At 52.8% G+C, this 17728-nt stretch overlaps 3 protein-coding genes across 3 annotated transcripts; all 3 read right to left on the bottom strand.

Moving 5' to 3' along the window:
• Positions 1-3031: 3031 nt before the first annotated feature.
• VE01_00839 (uncharacterized protein) lies at positions 3032-7418 on the bottom strand. The gene has a single exon (XM_018270367.2). The coding sequence runs from the start codon at positions 6474-6476 to the stop codon at positions 3495-3497; it is 2982 nt and encodes a 993-aa protein (XP_018134619.1). The 5' UTR covers positions 6477-7418; the 3' UTR covers positions 3032-3494.
• Positions 7419-11102: 3684 nt separating this feature from the next.
• On the bottom strand, positions 11103-12581 carry HUT1 (UDP-galactose transporter; the record flags this gene model as incomplete). The annotated part of the gene is made up of 2 exons (XM_018270366.2): positions 12233-12581; positions 11103-12141 (listed from the first exon to the last, which is right to left on the bottom strand). Exons 1-2 carry the CDS (start codon positions 12487-12489, stop codon positions 11103-11105), a joined length of 1296 nt encoding a protein of 431 aa, XP_018134618.1. The 5' UTR covers positions 12490-12581.
• Positions 12582-12820: 239 nt separating this feature from the next.
• On the bottom strand, positions 12821-17714 carry POL1 (DNA-directed DNA polymerase alpha catalytic subunit pol1). The gene is made up of 3 exons (XM_018270365.2): positions 17115-17714; positions 13255-17059; positions 12821-13193 (listed from the first exon to the last, which is right to left on the bottom strand). The coding sequence occupies exons 1-3, from the start codon at positions 17508-17510 to the stop codon at positions 13060-13062; spliced, it is 4335 nt and encodes a 1444-aa protein (XP_018134885.1). The 5' UTR covers positions 17511-17714; the 3' UTR covers positions 12821-13059.
• Positions 17715-17728: the final 14 nt, after the last annotated feature.

The raw sequence follows: 17728 nt of genomic DNA, 5'->3' as shown, positions 1-17728 counted from the left end.
AGGCCATTTCTTACAATGTGCATAGGACTTAATACTAACGACTAAGTTAGATGTTAACGACTAAATGTAATGCCTAAGGTAGAAACTAATTAAGAGACGTTATTCTAAAGGGCCTTTATAATACTTCTAGTTCTTAGTAAGAAGGGACACTTTATAGCTGCTATGTTCTAGCAGGCTAAAGTCGCTACTAAGGGTGAAGTCGTTTAAGACGGGGTTCTAGGTTTCTAAAGCTACTGTAGACTTATCTACGTAGTATAGCTGCTAGAAGTTTAGTCGTAGTAATTGTAATTCTACTGCGGAGTTGCTCTAGACAGCCGTCTCGTTGTGCAAATTAAGTCTGAGGCTAAGGAGCGCTGCCTCTCTATAATAATGATGTGTCGTACCGAGCTTACCCGTCATGTTCTATAAAGCTGTAGAGTGCCATATTCGAATGGTTAAGGAAGTTGAATCTAGGTTCCCTAGGTCATAGCTCTTGTATAGTCTCAACATAGCTAGGGACAACTGCAGGAAGGGTGCTACTAATTGAGCTTATAGCGGAACTAGCGACTCTAGCATCGTAGACGTGACGAACGCGTAGAGAGCGGTGATAAGTGTGAACGGTCGCAGGTATGCAAGTTGTAGCTTCATGTCTAAGAAGGTCGACTGGCTAATGAAGTCTGCATGACTGCCGTAGGAGAGTAGTGAAACAGCAGCTCGTAGGGTAGGTTCATGAGCAATGGGCATGTTTGGGAACAGGTATTGCATGAACAGGTTGATGCAGTCATAGACTAGTTCAGAGATGGCCGTAGGAGCTATAATGCCGTTCACCACGCTAACTAAGTTAGTGTTGATTCTGCTGACATCGTGGGAGATGTCAATCGAAAGTAGGCTAGGCGTACAAATGCTGCAAACGGTAGATGTGGGACTTAAGAGTGGACTATGAGGCTCAGGGAAGTGTTGTGGAGTTCGTGGGGAAGAGTGCACCTTGTCATTCCCGTCACCATCCATTAGTAGATACAGTGTCTTATTGGGTCTGCGGCCACGCCTCTTGGTCGGAATCCTATATTCGCAGCTGAGTCGAGAGATGCGGCAGTTGGCACAGGGCTTCTCTGTGTCGCATTTGACTTTCCGACGCTTGCAAGGGTCACATGCTCTACTAGGAAGGGCCATGAGTGTTGTTTTGTTCTGCTCTTAGTGGAGACCGTCTCACTTTTGCCTAACGGAGATTTGGAAAGAGGTGTGTTTGGGTTTGGGCGAAGGTGGAGGGTAACGCAGTTCGAGTGCATTCCGCGCTGCTTTTCATCTCATTGCTACCCCACCTACCACCTACCGCCCAAGCGGTGCCCGGACCCTGCTAGCCAAACCAAACCCCGCACGGCTACTAGCGCTAGGCGGGTCGGGGCAACTGTTAGCGGAGTCAGAGTAGATGATCTTGCGCCAGCCTACCACACCACAGAATTGCTGTATTTCCCCGCGGTGCTTTTCATATCTTTGGTATCATCTACCCTTAGCAGCGCTTATTTTAGAGTTTCTGTATGTTAGGATAGGATCTATACAACCAACAAGCTCTATGGGGCGATCTGTTGGGAAACCCGGTTGGAGATTGGAGAAACACCGAGTTTTTGGCCCTAGAAACCTAGCTATCTCCTCCGTCAGATTTCCACGTTCATTTATTCACTGATGTTGAAATATATATATATCAACTCCCCTCCCTCTGTAAACAATATATTAATAATGCGACAACTGAGATGTCATTTTTTTTTCGGCGCCCACCACGACAAAAAGGGAAAGATAGAGCCTGACGCTTTTGTTTCAGCAATCAAAGATGTTGTTGGGTATCGAGGCTATGCGGAAACAGGAATACAATCAAGTCCATCCTTAAACGCCCCCATCATATCGTCATAAAGATTATCCGTCCCTTCTGGAGACATGTCAGTCCACGTCCAAATTTTGCCATCCCTCAGTGGAAACAAAACTTCCCTCAATGTCCTTGCTAACTCTTTCAAACACGAAAACCCCAGCGAAATTTCCTCCAAGATAGCCTCAAATCCTTCCTGCCTCCACTGCGAGAGCCGGCTTGTGTCGAGCGGTTTTGGTGCCGTCTTCTTTGCGTGGGCAGATGGCGATGAAGAGACAAACGTAGAAGAAGGACTTGAGGTCATGGGGGTAGGTGCGTGGGTTATTCTGAATGTATGCTTCGAGAGCGCCGATGGCCATGAAGGGCGAAGTTCCTACCATAGAGCCTTAAGGAGTTGGACTGCGAGCGGTATCCTAGGCCATGTCGACATCAACTAGTGTGGCCTTTGGTGGCATAGCTAAAGACCTTTAGAAGCTGGTATAGGTCAGTGTATTTGAAGATTGAAAGACCTGGGGGTGAAATAATCAGGCAGCTGAAAATCGTACCGCGGAACCCAGTGCTTTTAAGGAGGTTAGGTCGGTTTTCTTCAAGTGATTCAAGCAGAGCGTTCGCACCGATGACTGCTGCGCTCACTCGTTTGGTTCTGCAGTCTGTTCTACAGCTTCTGTATCCTTAAACTGTTGCGACGGACTAAAAATTAGGCCTCTTCGAAGGTCCTCAGTACTAGCAACAACGTCGTAGCTGTGGAATTGAACAATCCCCTGACATGCCTATCCCGGGCCTTTGTTAGCTACGTTGCCTCCGGTTCATGCCATGCCGGCTTTCACTTATACTTAACCAGAAAATTCTATAGCTCTATAGAAGATTCTCCGCCTCTGTGGCACAAAAGACTGCCTCCCTCTGATGGTAACTTCTTGGCCTCTGGTATAATATGGTGGTGTCCGGAGGTACATCCTTCCTGGACCTTCTGAATTTTCCTCCACAAGCATAGCTGCTCTCGTTTCTTCCTTGGTAAGTGTGCGTCATGCACCAAGCAACATGCAACTTTCTGATCAAGGAGTAGTAGTCTGGACTTGTGTTATGATTTTTCCTATTCCTATTCCTATTCCTATCCTACCCCACCATGGCCATTTACGGCTCCCCCTAAATAGCGAAAAATATGGTATATGTTACCCCCCTTCCCCCCCATCCCACCTCCCTTTCCACACACTCCTAAAAATATACAACCCCCTTTTCCCTCCCCCCTCCTCTTTCCGAATAACCAATAACCAATACCCAATACCCCTATCCATTCCTTATTTCCCACACACACCCAATAACAAATGAAACAAAAAAAGAGAAAAAACGCCGCGCTCATGCTAAAAAAACGAATGGATCCACCCTTGAGCCGCCTGCGTTCACACACGCAACGCCGAACAAGATTTTCGCCTTTAAATCTCTTTTAACGGGGGGTGTGGTAGTAGACGGAATTTCCAATCCAAATCCACTACCCCCTCAAAAGACCTGGGGGGATAGCACTATTCTCACCATCCCCCTTTTTGTTGTTGCACCGCCGTGACCGTTTTGTCAGGGCGGTATATCCCGTCTTATCTCCCCAGACCTCAAGGTGCGGGAAAAGAGGGAGGAGGTAGGGAGAAGGGGAGAGAGGGAAAGGTGGTTAAAGAATATCATCAATACTCCTCACCACCCCCTCCCCCCAGCTCCCCACCCCCGGACTCCTCGGATCCACAATCACCTCTTCCCTCTCCTTTTCCTCCCTCCCTCCCCCCAACATCCCCCCCAAACTCCCAAACCCCCCCACATTCACCATCCCCGGTATCGGCGGTAACCCTTTCTCCCCCATCCCCCCCTTAACAAAAACCGCACTCTTCTTCTTCCTAAACCCCGGTTCCCGCTGCAACCTCTCCATCCCGGGGTCCGCCTCATACACCTCCGCGAAGGGTTGGATGCCGAAGTCTCCTACTGTGGGGGACATGAGGGTGGGTGGTGGTGGGGTGGTGTTGTCTGTTTGGATTGTGTGGAGGGTGGGGAGAGTGTGGTGGAAGGGTGGAGGCACGGCTGTGATATTGTTCGCGATAGCGGTTTTAGGTCGTTGGTGCGCGGTGAAGGAGAATGGCTGCGGTTGTAATTGTTGGGGTTCGAAGAAACTCGGCAACGGAGCAGCAGCAGACAGGGTGGGGAGTTGGAAGCTCGAAGCAGGTAACCTCGGCGACCAAAGCGCCGCCTCCACCACCGGCGCCTCCGGTAGACGCGGCGACCACAGCGTCGGCGATGGGATGGCGGGGGGCGGATAGGTTGGCTGCGCTACCCTGCCAAAGTTTGGAAGAGAAGGTGCTGCGCGCAGCGGATGGGCGGGCTTGAAGGTAAGTGACGGCGCAGCCTTGCGCTTAGCGGTGTGTTCGTCGCGGTGGGCTGCGAAGCCTTTTAGTGTTGGCGGGGAGGCGGGTTGGGAGTTGGGTGGTGTATCGAGGGGAGTTTGTGGGTGGTGTGGGATGCTGGAGTAGCGGGTTGGGAAGGTGGGCGCCGGGAGGTCGGAGGGGGTGGAGTGGTGCTGTTGTGTTTGCTTCACCACCGATTCCTCCACCATCGCTGGTTGAGGTGGAGCGGCTACAACTGGAGGAGCAATCTTCGCCACCACTGCCGGCGGAGGCGCAAGCGTAGGCGGTGCAAGACTCCCCCCCCTATAATCCCCAAACCCAAAAACCCTTGGTCTCGCCCCCGAATCAGATAACGGACCAGCCGGTAACATACTCTTCGGGTCTCCCTCGGGCCACGTAAACGACGGCGCCGACGACGGCCCCGGCGACAAGCCCCTCAGATCCGGCGTCGAGTTCCCCCTCACGTGCGGCGGCGTCCCGATGGTTGGGGAACTGCGACTACTCGGATCCGACGGCAGTGGCGCCGTTCTCGGGCTCTCCTTATTGCTTCCCCCGCCGTTGAAGTCGATCTCGTCGACGGATAGGGCCATGCGGTGTTTATTTGGACTTCTGCCCATCTTGGAGTTCTGTCGCGCTTGCAGGGTTTTGCGGAAGTCTTGGAGGGCGTACATGAGGCTGATGTTGGGGCTGACGTATTTACTCTTCGCCTGGGCAGCGTTGTACGCCGCGTCGACGGTGAGAGAGGGGTTGCGATACATGCCGTACGCGATAATGAGGGAAGCGGAGCGGCTGGCGCCCTGCTGGCAGTGGATGAGCACCTTCTTGCCGTGGGTGACGCGGTTGTCGATGGTTTCGCACAGGGCGAGCAGGTCTTTGGAGATGTCGGTGTTGTGCTCCCAGGGGATGTGGATGTATTCCGGTTCTTTGGATAATGGTTTGGGCGTTGTCGGGGATGTCTCGGTTGGGGTTGAGGAGTCGAGGGGTTGGACTTCAAAGGCGGTGGTGAAGGTGGCCATTGATGCCCCCGTCATGGGAGGACTGTCGCGATCGATGTCCATTGCGTCGAACGACTTCAACGGCTCCGCAGCAACCTGACTCTTAGCTTCTTCCAACGCCTGCTTGGCTTTAAACGGATTCTTGACTTCAGACGCCACATTCATGACCACATCAAACTCCGCCGCCTCCTCCGCGCTCGGCTCGAGGTAGAGGAAGACATACGGCTCATAAATCGCAATCGGCCCATCCGGATAACCCGGCGACTTGACATCCTCATTCGCGGCACAATCAAAAGTATCCCCCCCAATATCCCCCCCCGACCTCGTCGCAAGCTGCGTCCGGATCGGCGAGATCTCCTCGATCTTGTGCTGCTGCCCCCCAGTGGCCCTCGATTCTAGAATCGGCGTCGGTTTGCGGAATGCATTTGACAGCCCCGAAATCTGCGAGCGCTCAAAGCCAGGTAACCTCATCCCGCCCTGGGGCCCAGCCATGCTACTCCTCAGATCCGGGCTGAACATACCCATATCCGACGTCGACGCCGCGTGATGCAGCGTCGTCACCCTCAGTCCCGCGGGCGTCGGCGGCGGCTCCAGGGAGAGCGAAGGTAGGGCCAGTGTATTCCCCGCGAAATTCGACGACGTCTGCAAGCTGAGGTTGCTCGGCTTCTTCCTCGGTTTCGGCAGCGGCGGCTTGACGAAGGCCATAGGTGATGCTGGGGCGGATACCTGGACGAGCGGATCGAGCGAGCCGAGCTTCAATGCTAGGCCCTTTGCGTTTCGTGGTTTCCGGGGCGAAGGAGAGGTCATGGGGCGGTCGAAGGGGTCGCGGATTATTATGGGGTTGTCGGACATGGTTAGGTCGTCGAGGGAGTGGATTCCGAAGCCCTTGGAGGAGAAGGAGGAGAGGGGGAGGATGATGACTGGTGACTCCGGCGACGAGCTGGGCGACGGGTCTGTGAGGGCCGACGAGTCGGCGGTGGAAATAGTAGTAGTAGGCGAAGAATCCGTCGACTCAGAAGCCTGCGTCGACGTGCTGTCGCGGTGCTTATGCTGTAATTCCGGTTCTAGCGCGGCGGGGCTCGCAGTCGCGCTGTCGTCTTCCCGCGGTGATTGTGGTGATGCGGCAGCGTCTGCTACCTGTGATTGCTGCTGCGGGGAATCCACGAAGACGGTGCTGTCCATGTTAGGGGCATTGCAGCTGTAGACGGACATGAAGGAGGGCAGTTGTTGGCTGTGGTATGCCTGCGGACCAGCTGCAACGGGCATGCTCGGCAAACAGAGTGGCTGCGACGGGCGCGGGCGTGGTGCTCAAACGGGAGCGGGTGTTGATGCGCCCCGGCTGTTGCTTGGGGGTGAAGCAGGCGCGTTTGGGAAGGCGAAGCAAACGTGGATGAAATGAAGCAAGGGGTCCTCCGGGTATGATTACAGCAGCGCGCAGCCGCGGAGTGATGTGTGCAAAATGGCAAGTACTGGGTCGCGCAGCAGCAGGTATGGAAGATGTTGTTGTAGGGTCGTGTAGGTAGAGTCGTGTCGGGTGCGCAATCCGATTGCGGTTGTGTGAAGGGCGATATTAATAAGATTCGAAGCAACAGCACGATTCGGGGTCCAATTAAGTCCCAGCAGTATCCGTCTCGTCTGGTCTGACACGAGTTGGAATTCTTCGTAGAGAAGTTGAAGTTGACAAAAGGTTGGGTTCGAGGGTAGAATTACGCACAGCGCAAGTAAGACCGACGAACAAGATGCGAAAACAAGAAAGGCAAGTTTTTGTAACAAGCGCCGTCCGTCGAGAGGGCGTCTAGTTGTTGAAGGAGGGACGTGAATGCGCGCGCGAAGAGACGCTTCTAATTGCTGTTGCTGAAGGGATGAAAGGGCCGTGGGTTGTTGGAGCGGGTGAGCGAGGATCGCAGAGTGTCGGTGTGTTTAGTGGTAGTGGTAGTGTATAGTTGAGAGTCGTGGTGGAAGTAGTATATCCTCGGTGACGGCGATGAAGGGAATTAGAGGAGAGAATTAGAGAGAAGGAAGAAGGAATGACATTCGGCGTTTCTTGTCGAGTAGGAGGGTCGGCAAGGCAGGCGGCGGGTGGTTGGTGGTGGGTGTGGAAGTGTGTTGTAGGTGGTATGTGTGTGAGAGCGAGAGAGAGAGAGTTGTGGTGGTGGTGGAGGCGGAGGTGGTGTTTGGAGAGGCGGGCAGTGGTTGGTGGGTGGTGGGTGGTCCGTTCGTTCGTTCGAGGTTTTGGCGCTCCTTCGTCGATTCGTCGGGGACCGTCAAGGCACACACGCACGCACATACACATACACACATTACGGAGTACATAGACAGACAGGGTCAGGGTACTTGGTGCAGTAGGGTATGTAGGGTAATTACAAGGTATATCGGTTTAGGTATATGTATGCTAGTATGTACTCTACGTATGTCTTCTATGTATGGGATTTCTAAGTATATGTATGGCTAACATCAAGCAGCCGCGCGCAGAATGACCAGAAGGCAGAAAGGCGGATGGGAGGATTACAAGGACTACAGCCAACCACCGGTCTACTACAGCCAACAGCAACCAGGGACCAAGAGGGACCAAGGGAGGGACCAGGACGAGGACGGGGGAGAAGGGCGAGAACGGCCAGAAGGATAAGAATAGCACAGTACAGTATATGTATGTATGTACTCACACACGCTGAGGGTGTACGAGGATATTTATTTACAGCAACAGTACATAACATAATAGACACAGACACATACACAGGGTACGAGAAAGGCAGCAGGGAAGAGATGACAGCATTCCTACTAGACAGTAGATGAGATGCCTAGATGCCTAGATGTACTCATCCCTCAATCCTCCAACCCTACAAAAACTGTCGCCTACCGCGCTGCACTCTCCGTAGACAAAAACCGTAGGGATCCACCGCTTCGACCCTCTCTTTCCCTTCCTACGGAGTGTACCCTTCCCATACCCTTCCCTTCTCCTTCCCTTACCCTAAGCACAGCTATTCAAGGCTCTCGAGTACTACCCTACCCTAACTCCAGTCCGTCCCCCCGACAACATCCCGCCCACCTCACCATCCGCAAGCGATCAAACGTCAGAGAAAGCAAGCAGCGTTTAGAAACACACACACACAGGCCCGTCAATCATACCCTACGGTATCCTCAATCAGCTGTCCGTCGCAGTATCAGCGTCATGGTGGGTTTCTGTGCTCCACCGAACACCTACTAGGACTGCTAGATGTACAGAGAGAACGACAAATAGCGTGTGTTCAAACGCCGTAGTGAGGGAAGATCCGTACATCAGTAGCGAAAGGAAGTTTAGTGAGTACAGTAGAAGCCACTTAACACTGTCAATCCTGCTGATCCTGCTAATCCTCAGCTTCCTCCTTCACAAAGAGGCCACGGGCTACTCCAGAAACAGAAGATGGATCCGTGCACCCCTACCCACCGAAGGCAAAATAACGAACAGACCCCGGCAGGTCATCCTAGCTGGGGTTTCTAAATATAAACAGCCCAGTGTCACAACCTCCGCGCTAACCCCCTAGCCTCCCAAGCCCCCCATCCCCTCCCTCCAATCGTAACCCCCCACTACATCAAAAGCAGGGGAGGGTGCGGACGGAGCGTATGTGGACAGCCGTAGGAGGCGGCCAGTTAGGAGCTGGGTGAGCGGGCGGGAGCGCAGGGGGGTGGGGGTAAGGGAAAGGGAAAGATGGATGGATGCAGGGGAGGGGGGATGGGGGATGGGCGGTTAGGGTGGCGAATGGGAAGGGGGGAGGGACAGTGGGTGGGTGGAGGGTGAAGGACGGGGTGACGATAGGCCGAAGGAGTGAGTGGAGAGTGGGTAGAGGGAGACGGATGGGGAAGAAGGGATTTAGGAGTGAGTGGGTGCTGGAGGAGGATGGGGGGATGAAAACGGTTATGTATACTCCCGCACTGCGGCAAGCGGAAAGGTACTTACGAACGAACCCACTGGACAGCCTACACAAACAAACCCTTACCATACGCTATCTCTCTCCAGCCAAACCCCTTCACAACAAATCCTCAATACAGTATCTTGGCCCGTCACCTGCAGCCAGCCTCACACTTCTATCACATCAATCACATCTCATCACAGCACCCTATCTCAAAAGCCACATCTCCCTCACATCTCCCATCTCGCATAACCAACACAACACAAACGCCTCTCCCCACGGGACTACCCGCCGGAAGAAAGTATAAAAATATAACCCTACCCATATAACTCTACCGTAACCGGACCGGCACAAAACACACAAGCACAGACAGACGGAACCAGGGAATTCCCAAGTCGGGTCTTATCTCCTCCCCTTCTTAATTTCCATGTCCGTGTGTGTCTACTCAAAATTGCCATGGCGATGTTTCAGGAGGGGGACGCTGCAAACGATCAGATGGTTTTTCGTCACATGCTTGTTATGACTTTCTCAGCATCCTTACTGCTACGTACGCTATCATCATAGTAGGAGCATGGTAAGGGAAGGGAAGGGTGATTGATCCTCCACGTGAACCGTGAACTCTGGTCCCTCATCACGCTCACCACGCGAAGACAATCCCCCATGCCATCCCCACCGCCGCCAAAGCGCCAAAGCGTAAAAAAAGCACCGAAACAAGAACACCCTAGAAATCCTACCCTACCTACCCTAATAAAAAAAACCGCCTCACTCCGTCACCGCCGCTGAATATTAATGTCCCGAAATTACACATATTACCATTCCCAGTCCTCACCGCAAAAATCTGAAACGCGCAGTATTTTTTATCTAAAATTACAGTCTAGGGGGGGATGAAACTGTAGCATATTTTTAGCAGAGACAAGAGCACGGTATAAGGTAGAAAAATAGAGGTGATGACGCCACGCAGCACACGCAACGCAACGCACGCGACTACTACGCCTGGATTACCGCGTCGTCGATTTGCGCGTCCCTTTCTCCATACTCCAGACTCCATAATTATAGAACTCCATAATCACAACACCAGAGTAATCATCCTACTCTACCGTGACCATAATCACAAGCCAAACTCCCCAAACCCCCCAAACCCCCAACACCAATCCATCTTCCCTCCACCATAGCGTGGCGTTCCGTACCTGCGTCCGCCCCCTCGCCGATCGCCCACCAAACCCGTATGATCAGCGCCACCACCAGAGAACACACAGGATTTCAACGTGGGAGGTAGGCGATCCTAATCTCATTTCGGCTTCACACTTTCCCGCTTCCCTTCCTTCCTTCGTTCTTTACTACACAACGCGAACAGCGCACGTCATTTCCAAGGGACGGGACGGGCTTTGCTTACTTGCCTTGCTTCTGGAAGAAGAAGTATAGTTTATCGTGTTAGCGTGGCGGGCAAGATTCGTGCGGCGGCGATGGAGGTGGCAGGTAGGTGGCTTCTACGGCGGTATCGCTGGAGAGACACGCCCCTGTAGAGCGCGCGTGAGTGTGGTTTGTGATCTCCACTGTCACGATGTGTTTAGTATACGAGTGGGTGTCTTACTGTATTTTACGAAGGTAGTTAGTTGTACGAGGAATGATAGAAATGATGGAGAGAGGAGGGTGGCACATGCGCGATACGAGGAGGAACTACTGCCAACGTTCAACTTTGTAATCTGAGGTGCCAATCCCGTGACCTCCCTCAAGCGTAAATAAACAGACAGACTCGGATCCCATGCATGCTAATGAAAAGACACTACGTATTCGCTGATAGGAGAGAAATGTGTGCTCTATCGTTCTCTGTTCCGTCTATCTGTCTGTCCTTCTGTCTGCTAAACTCCTTATAATGCGGAAATGGCACGGTATATACAATCATCCCTTTTCACCCCTTTTTCCTTTTCCCACCCCTCATCCCCCCCTCCCCTTTTCTCTCTCTCCTCGGGCCCCCTCCTCAAAACTCCAGCACAACACCCCTCCTCTACAACTCCTTCTTCCCCTCCCCCTCCTTTGCCCCCTCAAACTTCATCCTCTTCTCCCTCCTCGCCATCCACCCCTCCCCTCCCACCCCCCCAAACACCAACCCCACCCCCACCCACTGCCCCGCACTCAACCGATGTCCAAACCAAAGCACACTCAACACCATCGTACACATCTTCCTCGTCACCGTGACCGTAACCAGGAGCACACTATCAAACACACTCAGCGTGTAGAAAATAAACAACTGCCCCACCGCTCCACACGCCGCGAAACCAAGTACGTCGACCCAGGCTGCCGGGTTGCGGTTGAGGAAGGAGAGCGCGGTGAGGACTTCTCCGCCGGTGGCGGCGCTGGTGAGGTCGAGGCCCAGATAGATCCCTAGGGGTGTGGTGGCGATGAGGGGGGAGATCAATAAGTAGGAGATGGTGAGGGCGGAGGCGAGGATGTTTGTTGCGCACATCATTTGCGGACCGGAGTAGGGCTGGAAAGTCTTAAAAATATAATCTTGTGTCGTATTCGTCAATCCGTCAAGGAGCAGGTTGACACCCAACATCAGCAGTCCCCATGCCCTATTCTTCTCCTCCGCGCCGGCTTTCGAGGCGTGTTTCTTTGCAGACGAGGCGTGGAGAGTGAATACCGCGACGCCGGCTGTGACGGTGAAAACGACGAGGTATTTATACCAGGGATACCTTCTCCCAAACAGCGTAACGTGGAGAAACATCACCGGTAGCAATTTACACGATTTAGCCAAGATGAAGGTAATATAATCGATATGCGCCAAACTCGCATACCCAAACGGACTCGCCAGAGACGCCGTCAGGGCCACGGCGGCGAGGGGGAGAGTGATGGCGCGCGTGGGGAAGATGGCGGGGGTGGGCTGACCGGCGGGGCGCGAGAGGTGGAGGTAGAGGAGCCCGGTGAGGACGGCGAAGAGGGATTGGATTGTGTTTAGGACGATGGGGAATTTGAAGACTTCGGGGGCGGTGGGGGGCCCGTAGGGGGTTGTTGTTAGGCGTTCTTGGAGGAGTGCCCAGGTTAGGCTGTGATAATAACATTAGTCTCTCTTCTTCCTCTTCTTCTTCTCTTCCCACTTCTTCTGTTGTGAGATGGGGTGAGTGAGGGGGAACGTACAAAGAAGCATAAATCCCCGCAACTCCAATAACCAATTCCACCAACCCAGCCTGTTTCTTCTTCTCCACCTTCACTGCCACCGCCGGGGCGACGACAGCGCCATTAACACGCCCATTCACTTTCATCGGCGCCGCAGCAGCGGCAGGAGAATCGAGTGTTCGAGATATCTTGGTAGGTGTGCCGACGCGGTCTGCGCTGCTCGTGTATTCGGAAGAGACCTCGCGGCGGAGGGGTGTTGCTTGTTTGTGGCGCGCCATTGTGGGTGTGTGTTGAGGGCGGAATCTAAAGAGGAATTGAGGGAAGGGAGGAGGGGGGAGGGGGTATGGGCGGATTTTCAATGGGTGGTGTGGTGGGAGGTTATTTATTTCTACTCATGCCACATTGCGGTAACTTTGGAAGGGGGGTTATGCCTGATTTGGTTGTGATGGGGGCGGTCGGGGGTGGCAGTATGGGAGGTACTCCTGAGGTGGCTCCACAAAAATGGCCAGTTGGGTAGTTATCGTTGATAATCACGTTAGGTTTTGGGTTTCCCTTGGACTTCTGCAAGTATTGGCAATCATAGTTAAAAGGATATAGAATGATAAATAGAGCGATGGTAAGATAATATTGCCAGCTCACAACAAATACCAACGCCTCTCTCGCACCACCTATCTACGAGACACACACTCTCAATGGTAACCCCCGTACAAATCTGTAAAACATCATACTCATATTTGCCTATCCAGACAGGGCATTAAAAACCCACATCCCATCGCTCCTCCAACGCCCAGGAAATACAAAATGCATGTTTCAATCATAAAACCCCACCCTCATTATAACTCTCACGGTCAACACCCCAGCTTCCCAAACAAGCTATCCATCGCAACCCACTGTCTCCCACACTTATCCAGATACCTCTCCACCACGCCCTTCAGCGTATCAAACCTCGCCCTGTTATGTTCTCCCAGCGCCAGTACTTGATCTATCAAAGCCAGTTAGTAAAGTCCACAAAGTCGCGCCACTCCAAAACCAGAATAACTCACCCCTATCAGTCCCCCCACACTTCTCCTTCGCCTTCTCCACATCAAACAAGCTCGAAAAATAAAGCAACTGATTATACATCGCCTTCTCCGAATACTCATACCCCATCCTCCCCAAACACCCCTGTCCCAGCCCCCTCGGCCCCAAACACCTATGCCCATAAACACTCATCTGCCTCGTCCTCGCACCACAAGCCTGATCATCACACACCAACCAGCCCTCATAATACCTCGCCGTCTCCAGCCGAATCCGATGCTCCAGCTGCGCCAGCACCGCCAGATTCCGCAGCGTCGCCCCGCAACGACACGTAATCCCGTTCGGCGACACGCTGTCCAGGCTGCCAAGGAGTCCCTCGAAGTCGAAGGTGCCTTTGCATACTCGGCAGCTGAGTTGCAGTCGCGCTGCGTCTTTGAAGCGGACTTCGTCTTCGATCTGGGATTCAAGCGGGTGGATTTCTGTCTCGGTGCCGCCGCTGGAAACGTTATTGTTGATGCTGTATTTACGCACGTCGAGGCCCAGACAGTCGGCTAGGCGCATGGAATCCGTGCCTACGATGTTCGCGCAGAGACGCTCGACGGGGGGGAAGATCTGCTTGTAAAGGTACCACTCTGCGTCCGCCTTAAGGTCTGAGTCGGCTTTCATGACGTCTGCGGGGGTGTAGGAGCGTTTCGCTGCGGGTTCGTTGGCGGATTTGCCGTCGCCGGTGACGATGTAGGCGATGACGTCGTCTTTGCGGATGGTCTTGCCGCGGGCGAGCTCGCGGAGAGCGACTTGGACTTGGGGCATGGAGTCGGCGTTGGGGTAGTCCTTGGGGTCCTTTCCGAGCTTGGTGTAGATGGTGTATTTCTGCAGGGGGATGAGGTCTTCCCTCATTTTGCCTGAGATCTCGCGGAGGTAGTCGTGGATGCGTGTTATGACGATCTCCGTCTCTTCGCCGGAGAGAATCTCGTTCAGGAGTTTGGAGGAGACTTCTTTGGAGAGGGCGCAGTATTCTCTGCGCTTCATGTCGAGACCCTTGACTTCCATCTTCTCGACAAACTTGCCGTCGACCTCGAGAAGGTTGATTGCTGCATACTTCTTCTTGGCTTGGAGGAGAATGCGGCGGAATACGTTATCAATGTCGATCTCAAGGAGCTTGTACCTGTCATTGACAGCGCGCTTGAACTCGTGGCCGACCTTGAGGGCGTCGGCGACATTGTCCACGTTTGCATTGATCATGACCGAATCTGTATCTCCGTAGATGACCTGTAACGACTTGCTCTCTGCCAACTCTTTGGTGCTGCGGAGAATCTCACGACCCTTGTAGGTCGTCAAAACAGCTAGAGGGCGGGCATAGAAGCGCGACTTGGTGTATCCAAGACAACCGTACATAGAATTAGCTGTGAGCTTCAGAGCCAACTGCTTGATATCCCACGTCGCCAGCTGCTCCGAGGTTGCGGACTTGTCCTTCATCAGGCTCTTGACTTGGCGACGGCGACCAACAAGAGTTGCGATCAGCTTTGGAAGGATACCTTGGTCCTGGTCGACAGGGACTTCTGGCACCTTATCTTCATCATCTGAAATTGTTGTTCGGTCGACTGTTGTGAAGCAGATGTTGTACTCTTGAATGATACTAGGATAGAGGGAGTTGAAATCCATGACCAGCACAAATTTGTCGTAAAGCCCCTTTTCGGGCTCAAAGACTAAACCACCCTTATATTTGTCCTTCTTTTTCGCGTCTCCGCCCTCCTCGTCCTGGTCTTGTTGCTCTGTCTTGGGTCTACCCTTGAATGGAGCCTTGTCAGGAACAATGTACTTATTGCGGTGGAATTCGTGTAGTAAAATGTACTCGTTTCTCTCCGCACGGGTACCCGTAAGTGTCCTTGCCCAAGAGTTTCCAGCCAAATTTGTGAGGACCTTTGTGAGTGGCAGCATCTGCACTTTCAGAGCCAATGCGGCAATGAAATATGTGTCTGCCTCGCAGTGGCCGATATAGTCTACCAAACCATCCCTGGTGCAGGCCCATGTCTTCAACGCCACTTCGTTATCGACCTCTCTGCGGACGTTGTTGCCACTACTAAGGTAGAGGTTGCACATTTCAGTGAGACTCCAGGACTGACACTTTGTCATTGTCGATTTACCAGCATCGTTAGCAAGATCGCAAAGCAAACGTCCAGAAATCAACGAGCGTTCAGCGAAGAAGTTTCCTCCAATCTTGCCCATAGAGCCTGGCCAGTCGCTGCGCTTAAATCTTCCGATCCTAGACCATCCGGGCGTCTTTCTAGTCTGAAGGCGACTGAGCAGAATGCTGTAGTCGACACCTTCGAGCTGGTGGCCAAGAATGACATCAGGGTCGACCCTATCAAGCTGTGCCAAGAAGAAACTGAGAATCTCCGGTTCTTGTCTGCACAGTTTGACCAGGCCCCGGCTCTTCTTCTTGATGAGATCTTCGAATCCCAGAGGGAAAGAAGAGCCAACAGGTCGAATTATTGTGATGGTTCGGGAGGGGATCTGCTCCGCTGGCGTTGTGTCGTTAAGAGAGATGTTTTCGTAAATACGCGCGCTGATGGCTAAAATCTCTTGCTTGTTGTCCTTGGCATTCAAGGTTGTTCTCATGGCAAGACTCATAAGGGTCAATGGAGGAGGCTCCATGCTGTCCGACTCCGTCAGAGGGGTGATAAGATTAGGTGTGGTCACTTGGACTTCAAGCTTGCAGTGAGAGGCATTGTTGAGGAAGGTGAAGTCGGCGTCTTCAATCTTCAACCAACATGGACCCATAACATTCTTCCACAATACGAACTGTTCGAATATCGAAGTGTTGGTCCCGAAAGTATGTGAGAAGGTATCGCCAGTCAGGTCGATTGGCAGGGCAGGCTTATTGTAAGGATAAAGCAGTTTGAGATATTCGCCCTCTTTCGGTACATCTTCGAGTTCGAAGGCGTACTTCCTTGAGCAAGGCTTGATCTTGTGCATACCAACCTTCATCCGTGTCATAATAGAGTCAACCTCTTTGTAGACGTCCTCCATGCTCACTTCCTCGGAGGTTTCCCTGCCATGCTTATACAGGTTGTCTCGCGGCAGAAAGAATACCTTCCGTAGAATATTGTCAACTTTGAGAAAGCAGCTGACATACTCGCCAGTCTTCTTGTTTTTGACTTTTCCGAAAAGGCAGAGGCTGCCATGCACTTCGGTATAGTCTGTCCAGAACATGTTCAAACTTCCGTCTCCCTCAATTGCATCTTTGTAGTCCATCTTCCCGTAAGTCCTGGTGTCTGTCGGAGGGCTGCTAGAGATGACATTTAAGCGCGAAGTGACATTATTCCAGGCTGACGCATCTACTTCTTCAGGAGGCGGCCTTGTGGGCGAAGAGCTTCCTGGGGTTGGGTATGGGTCGGGTTTCAAAAGCTTCGGCACAGGCCTTGAACCGGACATGTTGACACTGGCAGCAGCAATTCCGTCGGCTTGAGCTACCTCCATCGCATCGTAGTCATCCTCCTCCTCCGCTTTGATAGCTACTTGTGCTTTCCGCTCCACAGCTTTCTGAACGGGTGACGAGGGTGCCGGGTCGCTCATAGGTACGTCGTCGTCGTCCATCCCGCCAATGAAGTTGCCGTCATCGTCATCATGCGCAAGCGGGGCGTCGTTTGCGCCCCCCAGTCTCATCCTCTTAGCTGACAAGCTTTTGGCACTTTGGATAGGCGGAGAAAGGGCCCTCGTCCGTCGAGTCAGTTGCTTCGGTGGGTGATGCGAAGCTCGGGGAAGAACGTTTGTGTCTACCTCGGCAAGGAGGTCTCCCAAGAAGTCGTCGTCTGCTTGTGTTTTCACAGGCTATTCAACTATTAGCATCGAAGCCAGTCGTGAATAAAAGGGGCGTCAAAGTTACCTTCGCTTTCGGTTGCGCCACTACCGGCCCCTTTGTGAAGTAATTATTGATTCCCCTGTCCATATTCTCCCTTTTCGTCTTATCTTCTTCCCGTTTCCTTTTTGCTGCTTTCCCATTCTTCGCTTTGGGACGGGCATCCTCCTCACTCTCGCTGTCGTATCCTTGCCGCCTGTCCCAGTCTTCCCGGCCGTCATCGGCATAACCCTCTCCATTATCGTCGATGACAAAGTCATCCTGGTTTAGGCGGTCACGGATAACCTTTTTGTATCCATCTTCATCCACTTCTTCGTATAGGTCCTCCTCTTGGTGCACTTCGTAAGTGTCGAGGCGCTTCTTTCCCGACTCACGAAGAGCACGAAGCTCTGCCAATTTTGACGAGCGAGCAGATTTCGACATGATGAAGCGTTGAACCCAGAAATACAAATCTAAAATAGCATAGCGGTGTGGTTGTTCAATTCTGCCCGTTCACACAATGGAGATAATGTTTTGAGAATGTGGTTGCTTGGTGGGTGAATTCGCGCGTTGAAAGGCCCTGGCTATCAATCACGCGTAAAGGACCCCCAGGTACACGCGTAGAGTCCGCGTTTCGCGTTACCCCTGTATTGCGCCGAAAT

This window comes from Pseudogymnoascus verrucosus (assembly GCF_001662655.1).
Source record: "Pseudogymnoascus verrucosus strain UAMH 10579 unplaced genomic scaffold scaffold_2, whole genome shotgun sequence".
Taxonomy (NCBI): domain Eukaryota; kingdom Fungi; phylum Ascomycota; class Leotiomycetes; order Thelebolales; family Thelebolaceae; genus Pseudogymnoascus; species Pseudogymnoascus verrucosus.
This window is presented reverse-complemented; position numbering and strand designations above follow the sequence as displayed.